This window comes from Xyrauchen texanus, chromosome 39, assembly GCF_025860055.1.
Source record: "Xyrauchen texanus isolate HMW12.3.18 chromosome 39, RBS_HiC_50CHRs, whole genome shotgun sequence".
NCBI classification, from domain to species: Eukaryota; Metazoa; Chordata; class Actinopteri; order Cypriniformes; family Catostomidae; genus Xyrauchen; species Xyrauchen texanus.
Window position 1 is genome coordinate 37,332,907 of NC_068314.1, and position 22,643 is coordinate 37,355,549.

The 22,643-nt window shown below is 40.9% G+C and overlaps 2 protein-coding genes across 15 annotated transcripts in view; one reads left to right on the forward strand and one right to left on the reverse strand.

The window, feature by feature from the left end:
• LOC127632340 (neurexophilin-2-like) overlaps positions 1-22,643 on the reverse strand; it is a 248,107-nt gene that overhangs the window by 218,706 nt on the left and 6,758 nt on the right. The window lies entirely within an intron of this gene.
• LOC127632333 (speckle-type POZ protein-like B) lies at positions 5,729-22,633 on the forward strand. 3 transcript variants are annotated; one of them, XM_052110867.1, is made up of 13 exons: positions 5,729-5,882; positions 10,217-10,324; positions 11,222-11,325; positions 12,685-12,810; positions 12,903-13,024; positions 13,231-13,382; positions 13,478-13,605; positions 15,654-15,831; positions 17,544-17,599; positions 18,731-18,853; positions 18,936-19,078; positions 19,850-19,903; positions 21,852-22,633. In XM_052110867.1, the coding sequence occupies exons 4-13, from the start codon at positions 12,733-12,735 to the stop codon at positions 21,994-21,996; spliced, it is 1,179 nt and encodes a 392-aa protein (XP_051966827.1). In that variant the 5' UTR covers positions 5,729-5,882; positions 10,217-10,324; positions 11,222-11,325; positions 12,685-12,732; the 3' UTR covers positions 21,997-22,633. The 3 variants fall into 3 exon arrangements, with proteins under 3 accessions (XP_051966827.1, XP_051966826.1, XP_051966828.1); XM_052110866.1 differs by lacking the exons at positions 19,850-19,903; positions 21,852-22,633 and having other exon boundaries at positions 18,936-19,836; XM_052110868.1 differs by lacking the exons at positions 12,903-13,024; positions 19,850-19,903; positions 21,852-22,633 and having other exon boundaries at positions 18,936-19,836.

Sequence of the window (22,643 nt, forward strand, 5' to 3'; positions counted from 1 at the left end):
AGCCTTTAAATCTCAAATGAAACTACCTATCCATGCCCTAGCAACCATCCAGTGCACCCTAGCAACCATGTAGCAACATGCTCCAGCCACATCAGAACATGGTACAGACATGGGGGTAGGTTCATTTGATTAAAGGCTTGAAAACAGCCTTTAAGTCTCAAATGAAACTACCTATCCATGCCCTAGCAACCATCCAGTGCACCCTAGCAACCATTTAGCAACATGCTCCAGCCACATCAGAACATGGTACAGACATGGGGGTTGGTCCTTCTAATTAAAGGCTTGAAAACAGCCTTTAAGTCTCAAATGAAACTACATATCCACGCCCTAGCAACCATCCAGTGCACCCTAGCAACCGTGTAGCAACATGCTCCAGCCACATCAGAACATGGTACAGACATGGGGGTTGGTCCTTCTAATTAAAGGCTTGAAAACAGCCTTTAAGTCTCAAATGAAACTACCTATCCACGCCCTAGCAACCATCCAGTGCACCCTAGCAACCACCCAGTGCACCCTATCAACCATGTAGCAACCATGTAGCAACATGCTCCAGCCACATCAGAACATGGTACAGACATGGGGGTTGGTCCTTTTGATTAAAGGCTTGAAAACAGCCTTTAAGTCTGAAATGAAACTACCTATCCACGCCCTAGCAACCATCCAGTGCACCCTAGCAACCATGTAGTTACCTGGTCCAGCCACATCAGAACATGGTACAGACATGGGGGTTGGTTCTTTTGATTAAAGGCTTGAAAACAGCCTTTAAGTCTCAAATGAAACTACCTATCCATGCCCTAGCAACCATCCAGTGCACCCTAGCAACCATGTAGCAACATGCTCCAGCTACATCAGAACATGGTACAGACATGGGGGTTGGTTCTTTTGATTAAAGGCTTGAAAACAGCCTTTAAGTCTCAAATGAAACTACCTATCCATGCCCTAGCAACCACCCAGTGCACCCTAGCAACCATGTAGCAACCTGCTCCAGCCACATCAGAACATGGTACAGACATGGGGGTAGGTCCTTTTGACTGGAGCTATCAAGCAGCCTCACTAACCTGTTAAAAAAAAGCCTGTCATCAGTCAAAGTGCCTAAAAAACTTTTTTTTATAATAAGGTATATTTCAATATAATAATTTGTATGCCTGTTTTACAGTACATGTAATCCAGATCTAAATTTTACTACTGACACTGGCATATAAAAGCCTTATATTCATACAAATTTCACCCATAATTGATCATATATATTTTGTCTCCTTTGACACCAGTTTGTCCACTTTCATCCTTTTCATTTAGTTGATAATTCTCTTACTTTCAAACATTGATAATGCCATGCAGCAGGTCATAAGACAGTGAGACTCATGTTTTGTCATGGAATGAATAAAGTGAGACAGCTTTTCATTCAGATCTAATGAGCCCACATCAGAACAGACAAAGTGGTTTAAAAAACTATTCAAATCTCCATGTCACTTTTTCAACTGGTATTATTTCCATGTATATCTCCCCAGGCTTAAATGAACTGCCTTTTATATCTCATTGAGTGATAGTCTGGATTTGTTGAGGATCATTGCCATTAACAGCCACTGCAAAAATACCGTTATCTTCTCCGGTGATATCAAAATGATATACTGTATATTGTGAAGCATCATTCAGTCTCACAGTTTAGATCAGCCTGCCTTCAGAATATAATGATGACAAGTGGTAGAAACTATACGTTCAGTGACGCGCCAGTCTCATTTGTGTATGTGGGGGAGGGAGTGGGGGACTGGAAAGTCATGACTAATTCCCAGTCACAGATCAAAGCTATTTTGCTTCAATTATTGCTCACATACCTTTTTTATAATTACTATTTTCCACAAACAATAATGCTAAAATTATACAATAGTAGTAGCATCAATAGTGAACAAAAAGTTCACTAAAAGCAAATAATATCTTTTATTTTTATCACCACCTGTTGCGTCGATTCCAGCTGTGCTTCCTTCTGAGATGCAACTAATACATTTCAAACATACAAATAAATAGATTATAAATAATTAATAAATAAATAAACATAGGCACAGTTTATTAGTCTACAAGACTACTTTCAAGCATTTAAGCCTTTGCATCAAAATGTTTATAATATTTTATAATAATCATTATATAGGTTTGTGCCTTACAGATTTATAGAGATACATATTACAAAGGTCTTAAAGGAATGTTCCGGGTTCAATACAAGTCCAGCTCAATCGACAGCATATGTGGCATAATGTTGATTACCACAAAAAGTCATTTCGATTCGTCCCTTTTCTTTAAAGGAAAAAAAAAAGAAACAATTTAGGTTACAGGGAGACACTTATGGTGCGTTCACATACAACGCGAATCGAGCGATTACATACAAAGTCGATGCGAATAGACGCAAATTCGCACCGGGCGGCACGAATGAAGCGAATGACACGACTCGAACAAGCGAAATCGCTTCGAGAAATTTGCTTGACATGTTGTCGCGAAAGCCTGACAGCATTGAGATTGTCCTGATGTCACTGACGTAGTAGCAGAAGAAATCTAGCAAACATGGATGATAAGATTGTTGTAGCGGTGTGTCGAACATGACACGACGTCATACATGTACAGAGACCGGACTTAAAAAGGCGTCGCTTGGGGGAAAGTGAGCGAGGAAGTCGGACGACCTCGTAAGTTCTGAAAATATGCGCGTCTGCTCGATTCCAGCTATTGGTCGAACGTTAATATGAACCAAGTCGTAGAAGCCCCGCCTCCTGTCCTTTTTCAGAAGAGAAGCGGGAATACTCGCGGGTTCGCGGTACTCGCTTGAACGCAAATTTATAATCCAGCGATCAAACCCGCGCGAGCAATGCGAGGCGAAATTTTTCTTTGCATTGTATGTGAACGCACCATTACAATGAAAGTGAATGTGAACTTTATAAGGGTTTTAACACATAAATGTGAACCGTATAATTTTATAAAAGCACTTGCAATAATTCAGTTAAAACTTGTAAGGTAAGATTAAATCATCATAGCTTGTAATATAAAATAATGTGATCTTTATATTGACAGAGCATGCTGCATCTATGAAAATACACAGAAATATTATTTCACACTTTAAATATATCTGTTCACTTTTTCCACATGTTGTTATGTTACAGCCTTATTCCAAAATGGATTAAATTAATAATTTTCCTCAAAATTCTACAAACAATACCCCATAATGACAACATGGCAGAAGTTTGTTTGAAATCTTTGCAAATTTATAAAAAATAAAAAAACGCAATAAAATCACATGTACATAAGTATTCACACCCTTTGCCAAGACACTCAATATTGAGCTCAGGTGCTTCCTGTTTCCACTGATCATCCTTGAGATGTTTCTACAACTTGATTGGAGTCCACCTGTGGTAACAGTTGATTGGACATGATTTGGAAAGGCACACACCTGTCTATATAAGGTCCCACAGTTAACAGTGCATGTCAGAGAACAAACCAAGACATGAACTCCAAGGAGTTGTCTGTAGACCTCCGAGACAGGATTGTATCGAGGCACAGATCTGGGGAAGGGTACAGAAACATTTCTGCAGCATTGAAGGTCCCAATGAGCACCGTGGCCTCCATCCGTAAATGGATGAAGTTTGGAACCATCAGGACTCTTCCTAGGGCTGGCCGCCCGGCCAAACTGAGCAATCGGGGGAGAAGGGCCTTAGTCAGGGAGGTGACCAAGAACCCGATGGTCACTCTGACAGAGCTCCAGCATTTCTTTCTGGAGAGAGGAGAACCTTCCAGAAGCATCTCTGCAGCACTCCACCAATCAGGCCTGTATGGTAGAGTGGCCAGACGGAAGCCACTCCTCAGTAAAAGGCACATGACAGCCCGCCTGGAGTTTGCGAAAAGGCACCTGAAGAACTCTCAGACCATGAGGAATAAAAGATTGAACTCTTTGGCCTGAATGGCAAGCGTCATGTCTGAGGAAACCAGGCACCGCTCATCACCTGTCCAATACCATCCCTACAGTGAAGCATGGTGGTGGCAGCATCATGCTGTGGGGATGTTTTCAGCGGCAGGAACTGGGAGACTAGTCAGGATCGAGGGAAAGATGAATGCAGCAATGTACAGAGACATCCTTGTATCTAGCGTTCTGGACCTCAGACTGGGATGAAGGTTCATCTTCCAACAGGACAACGACCCAAAGCACACAGCCAAGATAACAAAGGAGTGTCTAGGGACAACTCTGTGAATGTCCTTGAGTGGCCCAGCCAGAGCCCAGACTTGAACCTGATTGAACATCTCTGGAGAGATCTGAAAATGGCTGTGCACCGATGCTCCCCATCCAACCTGATGGAGCTTGAGAGGTCCTGCAAAGAAGAATGGGAGAAACTGCCCAAAAATATGTGTGCCAAGCTTGTAGCATCATACTCAAAAAGACTTGAGGCTGTAATTGGTGCCAAAGGTGCTTCAACGAAGTATTGAGCAAATATATATATATATATATATATATATATATATATATATATATATATATATTACTGTGCATGAATGTAATGTAATGGTGATTGAGAGATATACCTCAAAAGCCTATTGTATCATATTTGATACATGTAATTTCAACATGCTTTATCAATAATATGTTACATTTTAACCAAGCATAAGATGCTTATATTCAGCAAATACTCATTTTAAAATATCAGTAACAATATAATCATTACTGTCAATTTTACTTTATTAAAATAAGTTATAATTTATCCCAACATAAGTCATTTTTTGTGGAAGTCTGTCGCCATTTTAAATAGATTGATATAAACATTGAAACCACTTTTTCACAAATAACCACTAGATGGTGCCAAAAACATGTTAAATTACATACCATAGGGGTTTTTTATTTGCTTTTCCGCTTGAACAGTGAGAGACAGGAGCCGTCAAACATTGTGTGTCATATTTAATACACAGCATTATAATAAAAATAAAATAAAAAGCGACCTTGCTTTGCGTGCCACCTGGGAGCCACCTGGTACCAGGTGGCTACCAGGTGGTGCCGCAAAGCAAGGTCGCTTTTATCTTATTTGTATTGTTATGCAGATGCTTGAGTACATACACATACACATTAGATACAGACACATATACATACATTATATATATATAATGTATGTATATGTATGTGTGTGTATATATATATGTGTGTGTGTGTGTATGTGTGTGTGTGTGTGTATGTATGCATGTATATATGTGTGTGTGTGTGTGTGTGTGTGTGTGTAGTATGTATGTATGCATGTATATATATGTGTATGTATGTATGTATATATGTATGTATGTATATATGTGTGTGTGTGTGTATGTATGTATGTATGTATGCATGTATATATATGTGTATGTATGTATATATGTATGTATGTATATATGTGTGTGTGTAGTATGTATGTATGTATGCATGTATATGTATGTGTGTATATATATATATATATATATATATATATATATATATATATATATATATATATATATATATATTATAGTAACCAATGCAAAAAGTTATGCAAAGCATCACAAAATGTTCAATATTGGGGGATGTCTTATCTACATAAATGCAGCCACCTTTTATGATTGTACTGGAAGTAGTGAGCAAACAATGGCACTAAAAGCGCTGAGTTGTAGTGTACACTGATAACTCACTGCGCTTGTTATTAGAGCAGATGGTTTCAGAAGGAAGTTCCCCGCGCATGCGCACTGCGCCTGCCTAGAACTGAAGCAGGCAGCGCTATGAGAGACAGAGAGAAAAAACAGCACTTATCTGTAAAGAAAGGCTCAAAAGTTCACTCCTTTTGCACAAAATCCTTCTTACGACTCACTCAGGTCATATGTCTAACCGTGGTTCTTTGTCTGTGACGCGGAGTGTCTAAAAGGTTTGTGGAATTATTGTTTGTTTCCATTTATTTATAAAGACAGACAGCTTAACTCGTTTTCTCTTTACACGATTATTATGTGCCGCTTCGGGACAAACGGATCAGATCCGTGCGGGGTTTGGTGGAAGGATCCGGCTTTGTTTCAGGCGGATTGTCTTTGTTATGCCTCGCATGAAATGTAGGCCAAACGAGACGAGGCTTGGTCGGATAACTTGCTTTCTTTCACTCTTTTTGATCGTTTCCCGCATCATTTGCACCGCGAGCGGATCTAACGGAAGACGACACGTGTTCGACGCGCGTATGGATACACATAGTTGTTCTGATGCGGCAATAAAGCCGCTTATCGGTTTTGTGGCGTGAACTCGGGGTGGATGTGGCTGATTTTGTATCGCATTAGCTCATGAACAACTGCTTGATGTTTAATAAAAGTTTTGCATGTTTTACCGGCTGATTTAGTTCTAGTCGCCGCGTGCCGATGATTGGACGCGACGCGTCGCCGGTGTTTCCAGTCGTTCCCACGCTTTTGTTAAACCACCAGAATTAACAAATAGTTTAAATAAAATAACAAATTAAAGAAGCTAAATGTATGAAGACCCAAACCTGTTTTATTTATTTATTTATTTATTTTCACAATAATGAAGTGTACTACGGGACTAATGCATTTGTTTATTTGTTTACTGGAGGTGTTCTGAAATGCCAGATGTGATTTAAATTAAAGTTGAACATTTTGCATTATAACTGTCGACCCCAATTGTGTTTGGGGTAAAAAGCCCCTTTGCCCCCTTGAATTGAAATCAAAACATAATTCTGTTATTATTTATTATTATTTCAAACATCAATATTTAATAAGATTTTTTTTTTTTTTTTGTTATTTAGAAAAATACAAACGTCCTTCAGGTGTGCATTTAGCCCCATTGTGCCCTAAATTTGTTTTTTAGTTAATTAAGTAGTCACTAAATTTATTTTGATTTACAAAAATAATGTAGACTTTAATTTAATTGTTTTCTTCCGTTTTCCTCCTATGTCATTATGACCAGTTCAGCTCAGTTGGGATGTTTGTCTTTGGCGCCTTATTTGTTGTATATTTCAAAGTCTTGCTGTTAAAAATTAATTGTAACAATCTGCCGTAATGATAACTAACCTACGTCAATATTTAAATAACATGCGTAACATTGTTCACTAATAACTTGAGATTATGGTTTGTGCTTTAGGGTTATTTATATTTTATTTACACTTTCTGAAAATATTTAGGCGGTTATAGCCGAGCTGACTCTTTCTTATGGTGCGTTCACATACAACGAGAAGCGAGCGTTTCGCGCGGCGCGATTACATACAAAGGCGATGCGAAAATCGTTTCATTCGCGCAAGTTGAAATTTTCAACTCAAGCTAAAAATGCGCGTGGCGCGTTGTCGCGAAAGCATTTCAGCATTGAGATTGTCGTGATGTCACTGACGTACTGACGTAGTAGCAGAAGAAATCTGGAAACATGGAAGATAAGATTGTTGTAGCGGTGTGTCGTACATGACACGACGTCATACATGTACAGTTCTCTCTTGGCTCTCAACGAAGGCGGTCGCATTTTCTCACCCTCTCCCTACCCTTATCTTCCCTGCTTTGCTCCTCTCGTCATATCTAGTCTACTGTCTTGTACTTGAGAGACTCTCTCAGCACTGCTCTTCAAACTAAGTCATCATGGATTTGATCAACTGGTCTCTCAACGCAATTGACACCATCTTCTCGACAAGAAGCTTGGGTTCGGGGGAACCTGTCTGCCCTGACGGAACGTTCGCAGCTGGCTACACGATGGACGCGTGGGAGAGGTGGCGGGTCGTGTGTCTGGCGGCTCTTTCCGTGGAGGACGTTGAAGATATCTACCTATTCGGTACCATGATAACAGGTCTTCTGCTGATTGGATTAGGCATTGCCCTGGTTTATCGAGGAGTTAAGAAGGCGGTGACAGCTGTCCAAAGCCTCACAAGGCTGCCCGTCATGATTGAAACAGTGGGCAGAGCTGTCTGCACTCAGACTGGGTCTATGAACCAAAATCACGGATAACATCATGGAGAAGCTCACAGCTTTGCAAAGGCAAATGGATCGTTTCAGAGACCAAAATGGACCAGGAGAATAGCCGTGTAAATTAGAATGCGGCTACTCTCCTTAAGACCAAACAATCCCAATCTTATCTGTTTCGGCCACCCTCAACCAGCACTGGCCTTGGCCAAGGCCGCTGTTGGAACAACAACTCCCCGGAAGAGCACTGCAGTGAGCCACTCTGCGTTCCTTCCCCGACTCCCCAGACACCTGGTGATTGTTGACTATGTCTGGGACCTGATCAAGGTTGTCTCCATGGCAACTTGCTGTGTATCGCTATGACAACCCTGCGGACTGAGGCACCTAGATTAGATGCTGGCATAGCGACTCTCCAGGCCTACACACACATGAACTCTTACACATATATACAGATATGCAATCATCTGCCCGATACCCTATCCCTCGCCAGCGCTTTGTACCCCCAGTCTGACAGGCGGGTCTGTGACCAGCGCCTGAACATGGCTGCAGGTCCGGATGGCTGCTTGCCTGTGCTGGGCCACCTCCACCCCCAATCCCTCCCCTGTTGCAAGTCTTGTTCATGTTGTAGAGTGTACTGATTATGTGCTAATGTTGCTGAGGTGTTTTTTTCCCTGTTCCCACACTGTACTTCTTAAGGAGCATAGTCTGGGGGCTGCCTTTTTTTTCTCCTCTCCTCTCCTCATGTCATGCTGTATTTCTTTCTAATTCCCTGTCTTCCTGTCCTGTCTATCCCCTTGTCATATGTATGTTTGTATGGACAGGTCGATGGCCAATTTCACTGGTTTACTATGTGACAATAAAGGACTACTACTATTACTACTACTACAGAGACCGGACTTAAAAAGACGTCGCTTGGGGGGAAAGTGAGCGAGGAAGTTGGACGACCTCGTAAGTTTTGAAAATATGCGCGTCTGCTCGATTCCAGCTATTGGTTGAACTTTACTATGAACCAAGTCGTAGAAGCCCCGCCTCCTGTTCACGTTACTCATGCGAATGCGAGTTTAAACACACATTTGTAATCCAGCGGTCAAACCAAGGCGAAACTTTTCTTCGCGTTGTGTGTGAACGCACTGTTACATTATTTGTGAGTGGTATTTGTTTGGTAGAGCAGGACGTTATATAGAGCATCTGAGACATTTTAAAGTCCCCATGAATTAAAAATTGACCATACTTTTGCCTAAATTGATCGTTTTGTGGTGAACAATTCATCCATGCAAGTCAATCCACACAAAAAAAAAATTTGGCTTCGTAATCTTTAATCAAAATCTGAAAATGCCCCGCCCCTCTGCATTGGAGGACCTTGCCTGATGACGTAGGTTTGACGGTTTAGGTGTCTCCTTAACATCCGTAACCACACCCCTCCAACTGACAGTAGACAGGCTGCCTGTGTGTTTGCGAGCATTGACAGCGTGTGAAAGGAGAGATGGTGAGGAGGTGCATTTTTGGTTGTGACACTCACGGAACACTTTTTACCATTCAAACCCTCCGCATGTAACAGCTCAAACATGTAAGGTCTGATTCCCCCCGTGACGAAATGATCCTCCGTGTGTCCCTGTTCTTCTTCATCATGTTCCTCCTCCTCCTGCTGCAGGAAGGGGACTGCTGGCGGTGTTTCAGGTGGCGAGTAATCCTCAACAACCGATTGTAAACTTGCGTTAAGATCTGCCTCCATTTCTGAAACACCTACTTTTTTTAGATCCAATCAGGTGCTAGTTGGAAAAAAACTAGCACCTGATTGTGCTAGTTTTCTCTCGGAAATACGTCACAACACTGGAGAAAAGTCGTTTGCAACTTCCGGTTCACGGGGACTTTAAGGTTGTTCTCCTTTTCTGTTATAGGACATTCCTGTGGACTTTAAAAGTTTACAGGAGCTTTGAGCGCTTGCACATATTATGCAAAAGCAGACGTGTAGATAGGGCAGACATTTAAAAAAATACTTTTGGTTTAGTATTTGGAAACCGCATGTCTGACCACCATTGTTCCTGTTCTCAAACATCCAGATGGCCTTTGCACTATTTGCTGTGTCCTGCATTGATTTGGGTGTTGCACATTTCAGCTCTTGGATGATTGAACGTTCCAAAACACGACTTACGTGTTCATCGAATCTGAACCGTCTCATTCACACTACTCGGAATATTTGAATCCCCATATCAGCATTATGATGTCACTAGTCTATTGTTAGAGGAGTGGACGGCAAAGTGTTTGGGGCTGAATTAGATGCAGTGCTATTCAATGTAGAATTGGTATTAAATGTTCTTACCAGGGTTCGTTGAGTCTCTGCCGAGCGTGACATCCCACAGAACTTCCCACGTCTGCCAAGTGCTTCACTCTGGAAGAACTTCCACAAGTGGGATTCACCAGTTTCAGAGAGGTGAGTGTGTGTGTGTGTGTGTGTGTGTGATCTGTAGATCATTGGAATAAGGATGACATGATGATGATTGTAAAGCTGTGTATACATCAAGTCTAAGTTACTGTATTTCCTGATGATGATGATGATGATACTCGTTGCTGTTCGAATGTTAAACTTTTAGGGATGTGCCACAGTAGTCTAATCGATTAGTGGGGTCGACTACTAACATTCATATTTTTTAGGGTTGTTGGCACTTCTTGGAGATCATTTTTCAGTGACGATAGCTTGCTGTCTTTAAAAAGCACCTATTATGGTTTTTAAACGTGCCTAATTTTGTTTTAAAGGTCTCATACAATAGATTTACATGCATCCATGGTCAAAAATTACTTAAATTTGCTCATCATTTAAATTGCAGCATTACCATTTTCCCCTGTGTCACAAACGACTCGTTAAATGATCCGTTCTAAAGCATTCATTCTAACTCCTCCTTTCAGAGAGCATACTCTGTTCTGATTGGTCCGTTCTAAAGCATTCATTCTAAACTCCTCCTTTCAGAGAGCCTACTCTGCTCTGATTGGTCCGTTCTAAAGCGTTCATTCTAACTCCTCCTTTCAGAGAGCATACTCTGCTCTGATTGGTCCGTTCTAAAGCGTTCATTCTAACTCCTCCTTTCAGAGAGCCTACTCTGCTCTGATTGGTCCGTTCTAAAGCGTTCATTCTAACTCCTCCTTTCAGAGAGCCTACTCTGCTCTGATTGGTCCGTTCTAAAGCGTTCATTCTAAACTCCTCCTTTCAGAGAGCATACTCTGCTCTGATTGGTCCGTTCTAAAGCATTCATTCTAAACTCCTCCTTCCAGAGAGCCTACTCTGCTCTGATTGGTCCATTCTAAAACATTCATTCTAAACTCCTCCTTTCAGAGAGCCTACTCTGCTAGTCATTGTTTCCTGTCACTCTTACGGTTGTCTCCGAGCTTGACCCCGGGATGACATGGAAAAAAGTCCTGCTGATCTCTGAACACAAGGTATTATGCAACTATATACATTCTCACTTCTGTATACTGCACTTTATTATTGGTAACTATTACTTGGGGTTAGAGTTTTCCAAGAGAACTACCTAAAATCATGCGGCTTGTTGAGATGAGGCATGCTTGTTCTTTTCTAAGTGATCAGACTTACGATTTTTCACTCGGTGAGTAATGAAGCGGGCATTGAAATCCCACGGTCTTACATTGAAGGAGGGACCTGAGCCCTACGTTGAGTAAAGAATATCATAAACACTTGAGGATGGACACTTTTGACTTCGTAAGCACTTAGCAAATACATAGCAATGTGCTAAACAACAATCAGAACAACACCGCAACCATATACGTTTACATTTATGCATTTGGCAGATGCTTTTATTGACTTACAGTGCACTTATTACAGGGTCAATCCCCCCGGAGCAACCTGGAGTTAAGTGTCTTACTCAAGGACACAATGGTGGTGGCTGTGGGGATAGAACCAGCAACCTTCTGAGTACCAGTTATGTGATTTAGCCCACTACGCCACCACCACTTCTATATAGAAACTAGAGGTTGAACGAGGTCTTTTACTGGGTTTTCCTGGGTCAAATATGGTCTTCAGTGGTAACTTACCTTAAACAGTCATCCATATGCTCGAAGCTGGACCTTTTGAACCTTTTTACTTTAAGGTGTCATGTGCAGTCAAACTAAATGTAATTAACACCTAATTTCTATAATTAATTTTTTAGTAAGACTAGCTACCTTCATCTAATATGAGAGGCATGTTTAGCATGTTTAAAGCTCAGAATGTGAGATAAATATAATTCATTTTGTTTGCAGGAAAAAACCTCTTTACCGATTAATCGGTGCCGATAGTGGCTTTATGGAACTATCGGTTATCTGCACAAGTCTACGCCGATAGTTGCCAATCATTTTAATAATTAGCTTCTATGTCTGTGCCCATCATAGCAAGGAAAGATGAAAAAACAAAACATTGTTTTTAAAACTATCGGCTGATGAATGGTTTATCAGCCCTTTCCAGCACATTAGTTATCGGTATCCACAAAATCCACAATCGGTCGACCTCGAGCAACGCCCCTAGCATTGTGACAGCGAGTTTTGCATGGGCAAGCACCACTCGCATGTTCAGGAAATGTAAAAGCTAGTTTCGTACTGTAACGGAAAATAGAAGCATGCTAGTAGAGTTAGAAAGTGCTGTTTACAGTATAAACATTGTGCAACTGATTTACCCAAATTGACATTTAACACATTTATGAGAGCTAACGTGCCATGTTGAGAAATCTTTGACTTGGCTGACCGGTTGATTACAGTCTATGTTTTGACTACAGCTGGATCGTTTTGTCTGGCTTTTGTGTGTAGGCCGGGCAGTGAGCTAAATCAGGGGTGTAGACGGGTGGGATACGGGCCATGTCACGGGTTCCCACACCCCCTCCCCCAGGGGAAATGACATCGGGACCTGTGGCAGAGAGCTGGTGTTATACGCAGGTGAGAGAGACGGAATGAAAACAAACTGCTGTAGTTGAAGTTGCTATCTGTGTCCAACGTCACAAATGTCCCTCTCTGGTTTTCTACGGCAGGTAAAAGTGGTGAAGTTTTCTTACATGTGGACCGTAAACAACTTCAGCTTTTGTCGGGAGGAGATGGGCGAAGTCATAAGGAGCTCGACCTTCTCTTCTGGCCCCAATGACAAGATGAAATGGTTTGTTTCACCGAGTGTTGTTAAAAAGCTCTCAATCGGCCTGTTAACTCTTCTCTCTAAGAACCACCACCTTCGTGAAGAAGCAAAGTGGGACATTTTTCAACACTATTCTCTGTTCTCAGCAGCTCATGTTGTTTTGGGTCATTTGGAGGAAAGGTCACTCCCAAACCTTCTCAGTCTCGTTTCTTCTCTCTGTTTGTGTGCAGGTGTTTGAGAGTGAACCCAAAGGGTCTGGATGACGAGAGTAAAGATTATCTCTCTCTCTACTTACTGCTTGTCAGTTGCCCAAAAAGCGAAGTGAGAGCAAAGTTCAAGTTTTCCTTACTGAACGCCAAACGAGAGGAAACTAAAGCCATGGGTAGGAGGTTTTCAGGACGATTGCACTTGACTGTTATATGTGGGTGGGGTGAAAACTACATGTCTTTATGCTTCTGTTTTCTCCGCACACTTTAGAAAGCCAAAGAGCGTACCGCTTCGTCCAGGGGAAGGACTGGGGCTTCAAGAAGTTCATCAGGCGAGATTTTTTACTAGATGAAGCAAATGGACTTCTTCCAGATGACAAGCTCACTTTGTTTTGTGAGGTACCGTGACATCTCTGCGTATTTGTCTTAAAATACAGTATATGTCTTAAGATAACACAATAACATAATATTCAGTATTTAAAATCTAGTTGCCATTGTCGACAGTCTGGTGGTTTGCGTTGATATGCGGTTTCGTTAATGATTAACATCTTTAGATCACGCAATAGTTTGTCTTCTGGCGCTTTTCACTCATGAAAGATGATGTCACTCGTCATACCAGCCCACGTAAAAATATTATCCATTCCGTTTATCAATCCAGTGGGGAGTCCTGCAGACCTCGTCACAGCGAGCGACCGTAACCAAGGGGGGGCGGAGCTTAGCGAAGGGTCAATTCAGTTTGGATTTCTGGGTTGTCCCGCCAAAGTAAAGACAGACTGTGAAATTTAGCACAAATATAATAATATAATTATGAGAATCAAAAATATGTATATAATAAATGTAGCCTGCTCCTCCATAATTGAATTGCTTTGACCCCAAAAATGCATTTTGAGTTTTGTGCACTTTAGTAAGAATGAAGGTTAACCTATTGATATGCAATCGCCCGCACACGGCAGTAACGTCACTCCGCTTACATTTAATATATAATTTACCATCTATAAATGTGATTAATGTTAACAAATGATACATCTTGTAAAGGTGTAAGGGTTCAACATTGATATCCGATCTCTGTTTCACGATAGTAATCCTCCAGAAACAGTAATTGAGTTATTTGTGCAGGAGTACAAATGAAAACATGCGATATCAAAACGGGACTTTTATTATGAAAACATGCGATATCAAAACGGGACTTTTATTATGAAAACATGCGATATCAAAACAGGACTTTTATTATGAAATCACGATCGCCAGATGAATCCAGTGTAACACACTTGGGTCAATCGTCCATGACAAGCGTTCATTAAAAACATCCAATCGCACTTTTTGTCCATAAATGTGAGAAATATTGATATATTCTCCATTGTTTACATGAGATCTCGCCTTCATCATCGTTCTTCATCAAACTGCAATCTGAGCAGCATTCATGTTGTAAAACTGTTTATGATCTGATATATTAGAGTCTCATAAACAAAACCAGCCCGTCTCCAAAGTCTATTTATAAAAATGTGGCGTAGTTTTATTCATAATAGTCGAGCGGTGCGGTCAGATTTAGTGTCGTCTTGAGAGGCGGAGCTTAATTTGACTCTGAACACTTCCAGAGATTTTACAGAGATTAAAGCTGCAGGAACTCATTTATTATTAAATCATCTTCAGATTAGAAACGAAACTTCTTTAGACTCGTGACTTTGAGCACATTGTATTTCTGGGGTGTCTTGACACTTTTATTATTGTTTTATTAGATTATTAAAACATGTTCAAAATATTTCCATTACTATAAACTTCAGCTTCTCTAACTTTAATAAATAACAACAAATATTAATTATGAAACTTGTGAAATAAAGCCCAAAGTGTCTCTTTCAAAAGATACAACAACTGTGTCCAAACTCCAAAGGGTCCCGTAAATACAACCATTTAACCTCAGGTGTGTCATTTTCACGCTTTGTGCTCAAAAAGGGGGCGTTCAACAACAGGTTAAATACATTCCTTTGTTATTTAAGTGCATCTAACTCGGTGTGTTTCAGGCACAAAGTGACTCAAAATGATGGAGCACGTCACATATGTAGATTTTTAAAACCATCAGCTGATTTATGGGCCATCAGACTGATATTGTCTTCTAAACAGTCACCCAAATCTCCATAGATATTTATTTTAGTCTGTAACACAGGAAACAAACCTGTCGAAGACTATCTTGCTTCATCCAGAGATGAAGGATCCATCCAGTCATGTGTGTGGTTGAAGAGAGGTGTGCTGGTACTTTACTGACAGATCACACTTACCATGTTTATCTGGTGCAGGATGATGAAACGGGTGAAAACAATCTCATAGGCATGTCTAGGGACCCGAATATCGTAGAGATTTGATTTGGGCCAGTAAGCAAGCACCCAGAACACTCTAGTATTCTGGACTTTTGCATGGGCGTATTTTAAGAACTGTAACATTTACATGTACAGGTGAGCGTGGTCCAGGACTCGGTAAACATCTCTGGCCAGTCTAACACAAACATGCTGAAGGTTCCGGAGTGTCAGCTCTCAGATGATCTGGGTAACCTGTGGGAAGGCTCCAGGTTCACCGACTGCAGCTTGTTCGCGGGAGGACAGGAGTTTAAAGCGCATAAATCCATACTGGCAGGTGAGCTCACGATACCACATACAGACGTGTTCACGATACCACGATTTCAGCGGCTGGAAACAGTGAAATTTCACACTTCTCGATACCAATTTCTAAACCACTGCAATAATATGCTAAAATGGTAATGTGCTTTTGAACAGTCCTTTAGCTATTAAAATAAAACTTCAAACAAATGCATGTGTCCTTCAGGCGGTTTTGTGTTTAATTTTATTAATTTATCAGATTTAACAAATTCAAATGGAACAATTACTTTTTGACAGACCATTGTGTTTTTTTAACCAAACTTTTATTCAGTACAACGGCACTCTTGTTTGTGACGTATTTCTTCTTATTTATTATTATAAATAAGAATAATGATTATTATTATTGTGGGGGCCTGTTTATCTCGGCGAGGACTGACGCTGACTACCAATGACTTCTCCTAAGCAACCAAATTGGCCCGGTTGCTAGGGAGGGTAGTCACATGGGGTAACCTCCTCGTGGTCACTAATGTGGTTCTCGCTCTCAATGGGGTGTGTGGTGAGTGACTCCAGCCAGGTCTCCTAAGTAACCAAATTGGCCCGGTTGCTAGGGAGGTTAGTCACATGGCGTAACCACCTCATGGTCCCTTTAATGTGGTTCTTGCTCTCAATGGGGTGTGTGCTGAGTGACCACCTAGGTCTCCTAAGCAACCAAATTGGCCCGGTTGCTAGGGAGGGTAGAGTCACATGGGGTAACCTCCTTGTGGTCGCTATAATGTGGTTCTTGCTCTCGGTGGGGTGTGTGCTGAGTGACTCCAGTCAGGTCTCCTAAGCAACCAAATTGGCCTGGTTGCTAGGGAGGGTAGAGTCACATGGCGTAACCTCCTCGTGGATGCTGCGGAGAATAGCGTGAAGCCTCCACACCCACTACGTTTCTGGGGTAACGCGCACAACAAGTCACGTGATGAGATGCGCGGATTAACTGTCTCAGAGGCGGAGGCAACTGAGATTCGTTCTCCACCACCCGGATTGAGGCGAGTTGCTACCCACCACCAGGACTTGGAGAGCATTGGGAATTGGGCGTTCCATATTGGGGAGGAAAAAAATAATGATTATTATATTTACTACATTGAATATTAGATTTTTCTTCACACCTCTGGATAAACACTTTGCTACATGGCCAGTGTGATCGTTAAAGCACAATTGCTGTGATTTAATTATATAAATATAGTCTGCATGTGCTGGGTGCTTCACAGTGAATAAGTGCTCTGCTCTGTCATCTCATACAACAGACAGCACGAATGGTTCTCGATGTCTGTGGAGTTTCCAGTGTATGAACCGTCTGCTTCACACATTCGTCTTTTGCGGTTTAATGATCACACTAGGACATAACACCATTTTAATTTGTACATTAATTGTTTCTCCAAATGTGTCAAATGTGTGTGTGTGTGTGTGTGTGTGTGTGTGAGCATTTTGAAGCAGCCGTGTGTCAGTCAGACATTGTGCGATCATCAAATTGAGTCTGTCCGGTTCTGCAGAAACGCTGGTATCGTGACCTTTTTTAAAATTTTAGTATTGCCGAGGTACTGAAGTTCCGGTACTTTCTTGTGTTTTTGGGTAGACTCAGATTTGGCCGGACTGCATTGACTAAAGAGAAGTTCAGTGAAATGATGGTGTATGTGCTGTACACACTGACGAAACTGATGATTCAAATGTCCTGTCGTGTGCTCAACTTGCTTTTTTGTTTGACAGCGAGGTCGCCGGTTTTTAATGCCATGTTTGAACACAAAATGGAGGAGAGTAAAAAGGTAAGAGACAGGAGATCATCTAGAATTTAAGATAAATTGCAATCTGTAATATCTTGGGGTAATGTATTCAAACTTAGCAGGAAGAAGCACATTTGTGCAGCTAAGCTCAATCGACCGCATTTAAGGCAAAATTTTGATCACCACAAAAATCAAGTTTGACTCGTTCCTCCTTTTCTTTATAAAAGCACAAATGTGTGTTCCAGTGAGACACTTACAATGGAAGTCAATGGGGTCAATATTTTGAGGTTTAAAGTCATAAATGTGACACTTGTAATTTTATAAAAGCACTTGCATTAATTCTTCTGTTAAAACTCGTGTTTTATATGAGCTGTAAAGTTGTTTACGTCACCTGGGCATTCCAAAATATGATTTACTGACTCGCCTCAATCCGGGTGGCGGAGGACGAATCTCAGTTGCCTCTGCGTCTGAGACCGTCAATCCACGCATCTTATCACATGACTTATTGAGCACGTTACCGTGGAGACGTAGCGCGTGTGGAGGCTTGACGCTATTCTCCGCGGCATCCACGCACAACTCACCACACGCCCCACCGAGAGCGAGAACCACATTATAGTGACCACGAGGAGGTTACCCCATGTGACTCTACCCTCCCTAGCAACCGGGCCAATTTGGTTGCTAAGGAGACCTGAATTCAAACTCACGACTCCAGGTGTGATAGTCAGCGTCAATACTCTGATACACAGAACCCCAAATCGTAATTTTTAACGGTCATTTTAGGGTTTGGAGCATTACGTCATCATGCAAAGTTGTAAAATCTGATATAAGTTTCCACAGATGTGATCAGTGCGTGATTTAATGACAGTAAAATCATGTTAACACACATATTGTTTATGTCTTGTGTTTATACTTTTGAAAGTGTATCCTTATTTTAATGTGTACAGATTAAACCCCATTGACTTGCATTGGAAGTGTCTCACTGGAACACACATTTGTGTTAATAAACATTATGCAACAAATGCTGCTGATTGAGCTTAACTTGTATTGAGCCCAAAATATTCCTGTAAATTTGAGTGAAAAAAGCCCATAGACTTGCATTGAAGGAGAGCAGAATATCATAGTTGATATACATGTTAACATTTATTCATTTTTACTTCCTTAACCCTATTGCAGAACCGTGTTGACATCAGTGATGTGGAACCAGACGTGTTTAGGGAAATGATGGTATTTATTTACACTGGTAAAGCTCCTCACCTGGAGCAAATGGCCGACAACCTGTTAGCTGCTGCAGACAAGGTAAAAGACTGTGTTGGATTTGTGTGCATGCTGGAAAACACTTCCTGTCATTGACCTGCAGTCTGTTGATCTTTCTGTTTAGTACGCTCTGGACAGATTAAAGGTATTATGTGAAGAGGCTCTCTGTAACAGTTTGTCTGTAGAGAACGTGGCCGACATCCTCATTCTGGCCGACTTGCACAGCGCAGAGCAGCTTAAAACACAAGCCATAGACTTCATTAATAGGCAAGTACACACACACACACACACACACACACTCACATGCACTCTCTCTCACACACGCACATACACACACACACTCGCATACACATGCACATACACACACACATTCGCACACACGCACTCTCTCACACACGCACTCTCTCACACACGCACTCTCTCACACGCGCACTCGCATACACACACACACTCACACTCACTCACGCGCACACACACTCACGCACTCGCATACACACACTCACGCACACACACGCACACGCACTCTCATACACACTCACATACGCACACACACTCGCACGCACGCACTCGCATACGCACGCACGCGCACTCACATACACACGCGCACACTCACACTCACTCACGCACTCACACACACTCACATGCACACACACTCACGCACTCGCACACACACACACACACACTCACATACACACTCACACGCACTCTCATACGCACTCTCATACGCACACACACTCGCACGCACGCACTCACATACTCACTCACGCACTCTCTCACATGCGCACACACACACTCATAAACTCATGCACACACACACACACTCTCTTGCTCTCTCTCTCTCTCTCACATGCGCACACACACTCACACACACTCGCACACAGTCAGGGTTTGAAGGAAAAGGCCTCCAGTGCTGATCTTTGATTAATGAACTGACCATGAACAATAAGTACATCATCTACTCGCTTTAGATTTGTCCTTTTAAACACTGAAGCCCATTCAGGGAGAGCGCCGTATGATTGATTGTGTTTTCCTCCACAGATGCAGCGTTCTCCGACAGTTGGGCTGTAAAGATGGAAAGAACTGGAATAGCAAGTATGTTGCACACACATATATATATATATATATCAAAAAATTATGATTGAATTAATGTGGGCCGCATCAAAAAAATAATACAATTTTGATGTAAATAATATTTACATAATATTGGATTTTTTTGTCAAGAAGTGTTTAATTCTGTTGGATTTTATTTATTTTATTAATGCATTATTTCCCTTATTGAATTGCTTTAATCTTGAGTTTGAGGAAATCTTATAATAATACTATTAATATTGGTCAACAACATATCGGACTGAAATGTGGCATAATGTGAAATTTAGCATCATAAGAATTATTTAAATCTGAGTTTTATTGTCAATTTCAAATGAAGAGAAACGATATCGAATGTAATGACATAAGATGAAGTATTTAATACACTGATTATTTAAAAACAGGCATTACAATAATTATTTGGTATATTCACCAATTTTGATCGATTTTTCAACAAAAACGTACTACATTGTGATATACATTACATCGTTATCGTATTACTCATATTGCCATCCTATCCTAGAGTGATTTATTAACCCATAAATGCTGTGATTTAATGAGATTATATAGTTTGCATGTGTGGAGTCGATGTTTTGCAGACGCCGGCTGCTTTTAGAGCTCCTCATTGAGCATCTTGTGTTTGTAACCGATGACAGTGAGCGGAGCGCAAACTCACTTTGTAGCGCTGAGCACATACAGACTATATATTTATTAAATAGCAGCTTTTTCCAGTTTATAAAACCCATTGGGTCACTTTTTAATGTGTTTTTGTTTTTAGAACAGTTCAGATTTTACATACAAGAGTACATATCACAATTTTTAAAACATGTCAGTGGAAAAGGGAACAAAAATATATGAAAGTGAAGCAACAAAAGTGACAGAGAAAAACAAATTGCATTTCAGATAAAGTTGCATAATTTTTTTATTGCTTTCATGTTGTTACTTTTCGATATTGTTTCCAAATGTGTTTTAATTAAAATTTTAAATTGTTAAAGTACATAGAAAGTTACATGGACTGAAAACATATATGAGCCATAATAATAATTAAATCACAAATAATATATTGTTTATTATTTATATATTAATTATTTTATAATACTATTAATAATACAATTTCTGTTTTTATCATTGACATATACAAACATTATATCAGTTTCTTCAAAATTAACATCCATCTCTCCAAAAGACTTGCACTTTAGGACAGCCCCAAAAATAGAAACGTGTGTTCCAGTGAGACACTTCCAATGCAAGTCAATGGGGTTTAATCTGTAAACATTAAAATACTGTTTCTAAAGTATCGACACAAGACATAAACAATATGTGTGTTAACATGATTTTAATGCCATTAAATCACTTAATAACCACATCTGTGGAAACGTATAGACAATTATACAACTGTGTTGCCATGACGATGTAATGTCAACAAACCCTAAAATAACCATAAAATTTACAATTTAAACAAGTTTACCGGTCAAACAATCAGTGTTGTGTAAATTACCAAAAAAAGTAATCCGCTACAGATTACTAACTACTTCTCTAAAAATGTAATCAGATTACTTTGTTAAAAAGTAATCACGTTTCTTTCTAAAACAATTATACAACTGTGTTGCCATGACGACGTAACGCTGGACACTAACTCTAAAATGACTGTAACAATGTTACAGTTCAGATGAATTCGTGTAAGTGCTTTCATAAAAGTCACATTTCTGCCTTTTAAACACTCCAAAAATTGTCCCCATTGACTTCCATTGTAAGTGTCTCACTGAAACACACATTTGAGCTTTGATAAGAAAAGGAGGAACGAGTCAGACTTGTATTGAACCTGGAACATTCCATTTAATTACAATGATTGCAGTGCATGGATGAAATGCCACATTATTTGTACCCCTTTAATCAGTGGGAATTGTTTATTCTAGATGGTATCTTACAACGTTTCTCTGGCTTGTTCTTGCAGTCATGCAGCAGATATAATGGAGACGGCCGGCTGGAAGGCGATGATTCAGTCCCATCCTCACTTAGTGGCCGAGGCGTTCCGTGCTCTCGCATCGGCTCAGTGCCCCCCGTTTGGTCCGCCTAGGAAACGACTGAAACAGTCCTGACCTTTGCCCTCACAGACTGCATAGGACACCACACGTGAGGAGGCGACTTCCTCCCCTCCCTTTTGGCTCTTCACTCGTCCGTCGCCCTCACCAGAGACACAATGGAGGAACCACAGTATTCTCGGCTAGCTCCGGAGGAAGAAGAAATGGACTGCAGTGGACGCGCTCATGCCTCGCCCAACGAGTCATTTAAAAAATGGCCTTGCAGGATGTGCCCCGTGTGTCTGCTGCAACTGATCCCAGACCTGTCTGGATTGCACTAGCCCCACATAATGCAGTAGTTTTAACATGGTGGTGTTTAGGACCTTCTGTGATACGTGTGCTCAAGGGGGGGAGGGTTGCACCGGTCAAAGTATACACTTGTTAAACGTATAACCACGCACAAGCATCGAGCGCAAACATGTCTCCACTGACACTTTTTAAAGTGATGATTTTGCCCATATTGCCGGCAGAACGTCTCATCATCATCATTAAAATCGGCGTAAGTATTAATTGAGGTCGTGCTGTAGAATACTTGGTGCGTTGTGATGCGATTCACATTGAGTGTTACACAAAAACGGCTAAAGATGTCGATATTTTGCACCAACTTAAAACTATTCGGTACAAATGAAAAATAGTTTACAGAATTTATTTTCCCCTTTCTACGA

What these genes read in the sequence shown, in the direction of transcription:
- LOC127632333 (XM_052110866.1), top strand. Translation starts at nt 12,733, where the DNA reads ATGTCACGGGTTCCCACACCCCCTCCCCCAGGGGAAATGACATCGGGA. An exon ending in CCCAATGACAAGATGAAATG is followed by an intron (nt 13,025 to 13,230) that starts GTTTGTTTCACC and finishes GTTTGTGTGCAG; the next exon opens with GTGTTTGAGAGTGAACCCAA. An exon ending in AAATGGAGGAGAGTAAAAAG is followed by an intron (nt 17,600 to 18,730) that starts GTAAGAGACAGG and finishes ACCCTATTGCAG; the next exon opens with AACCGTGTTGACATCAGTGA.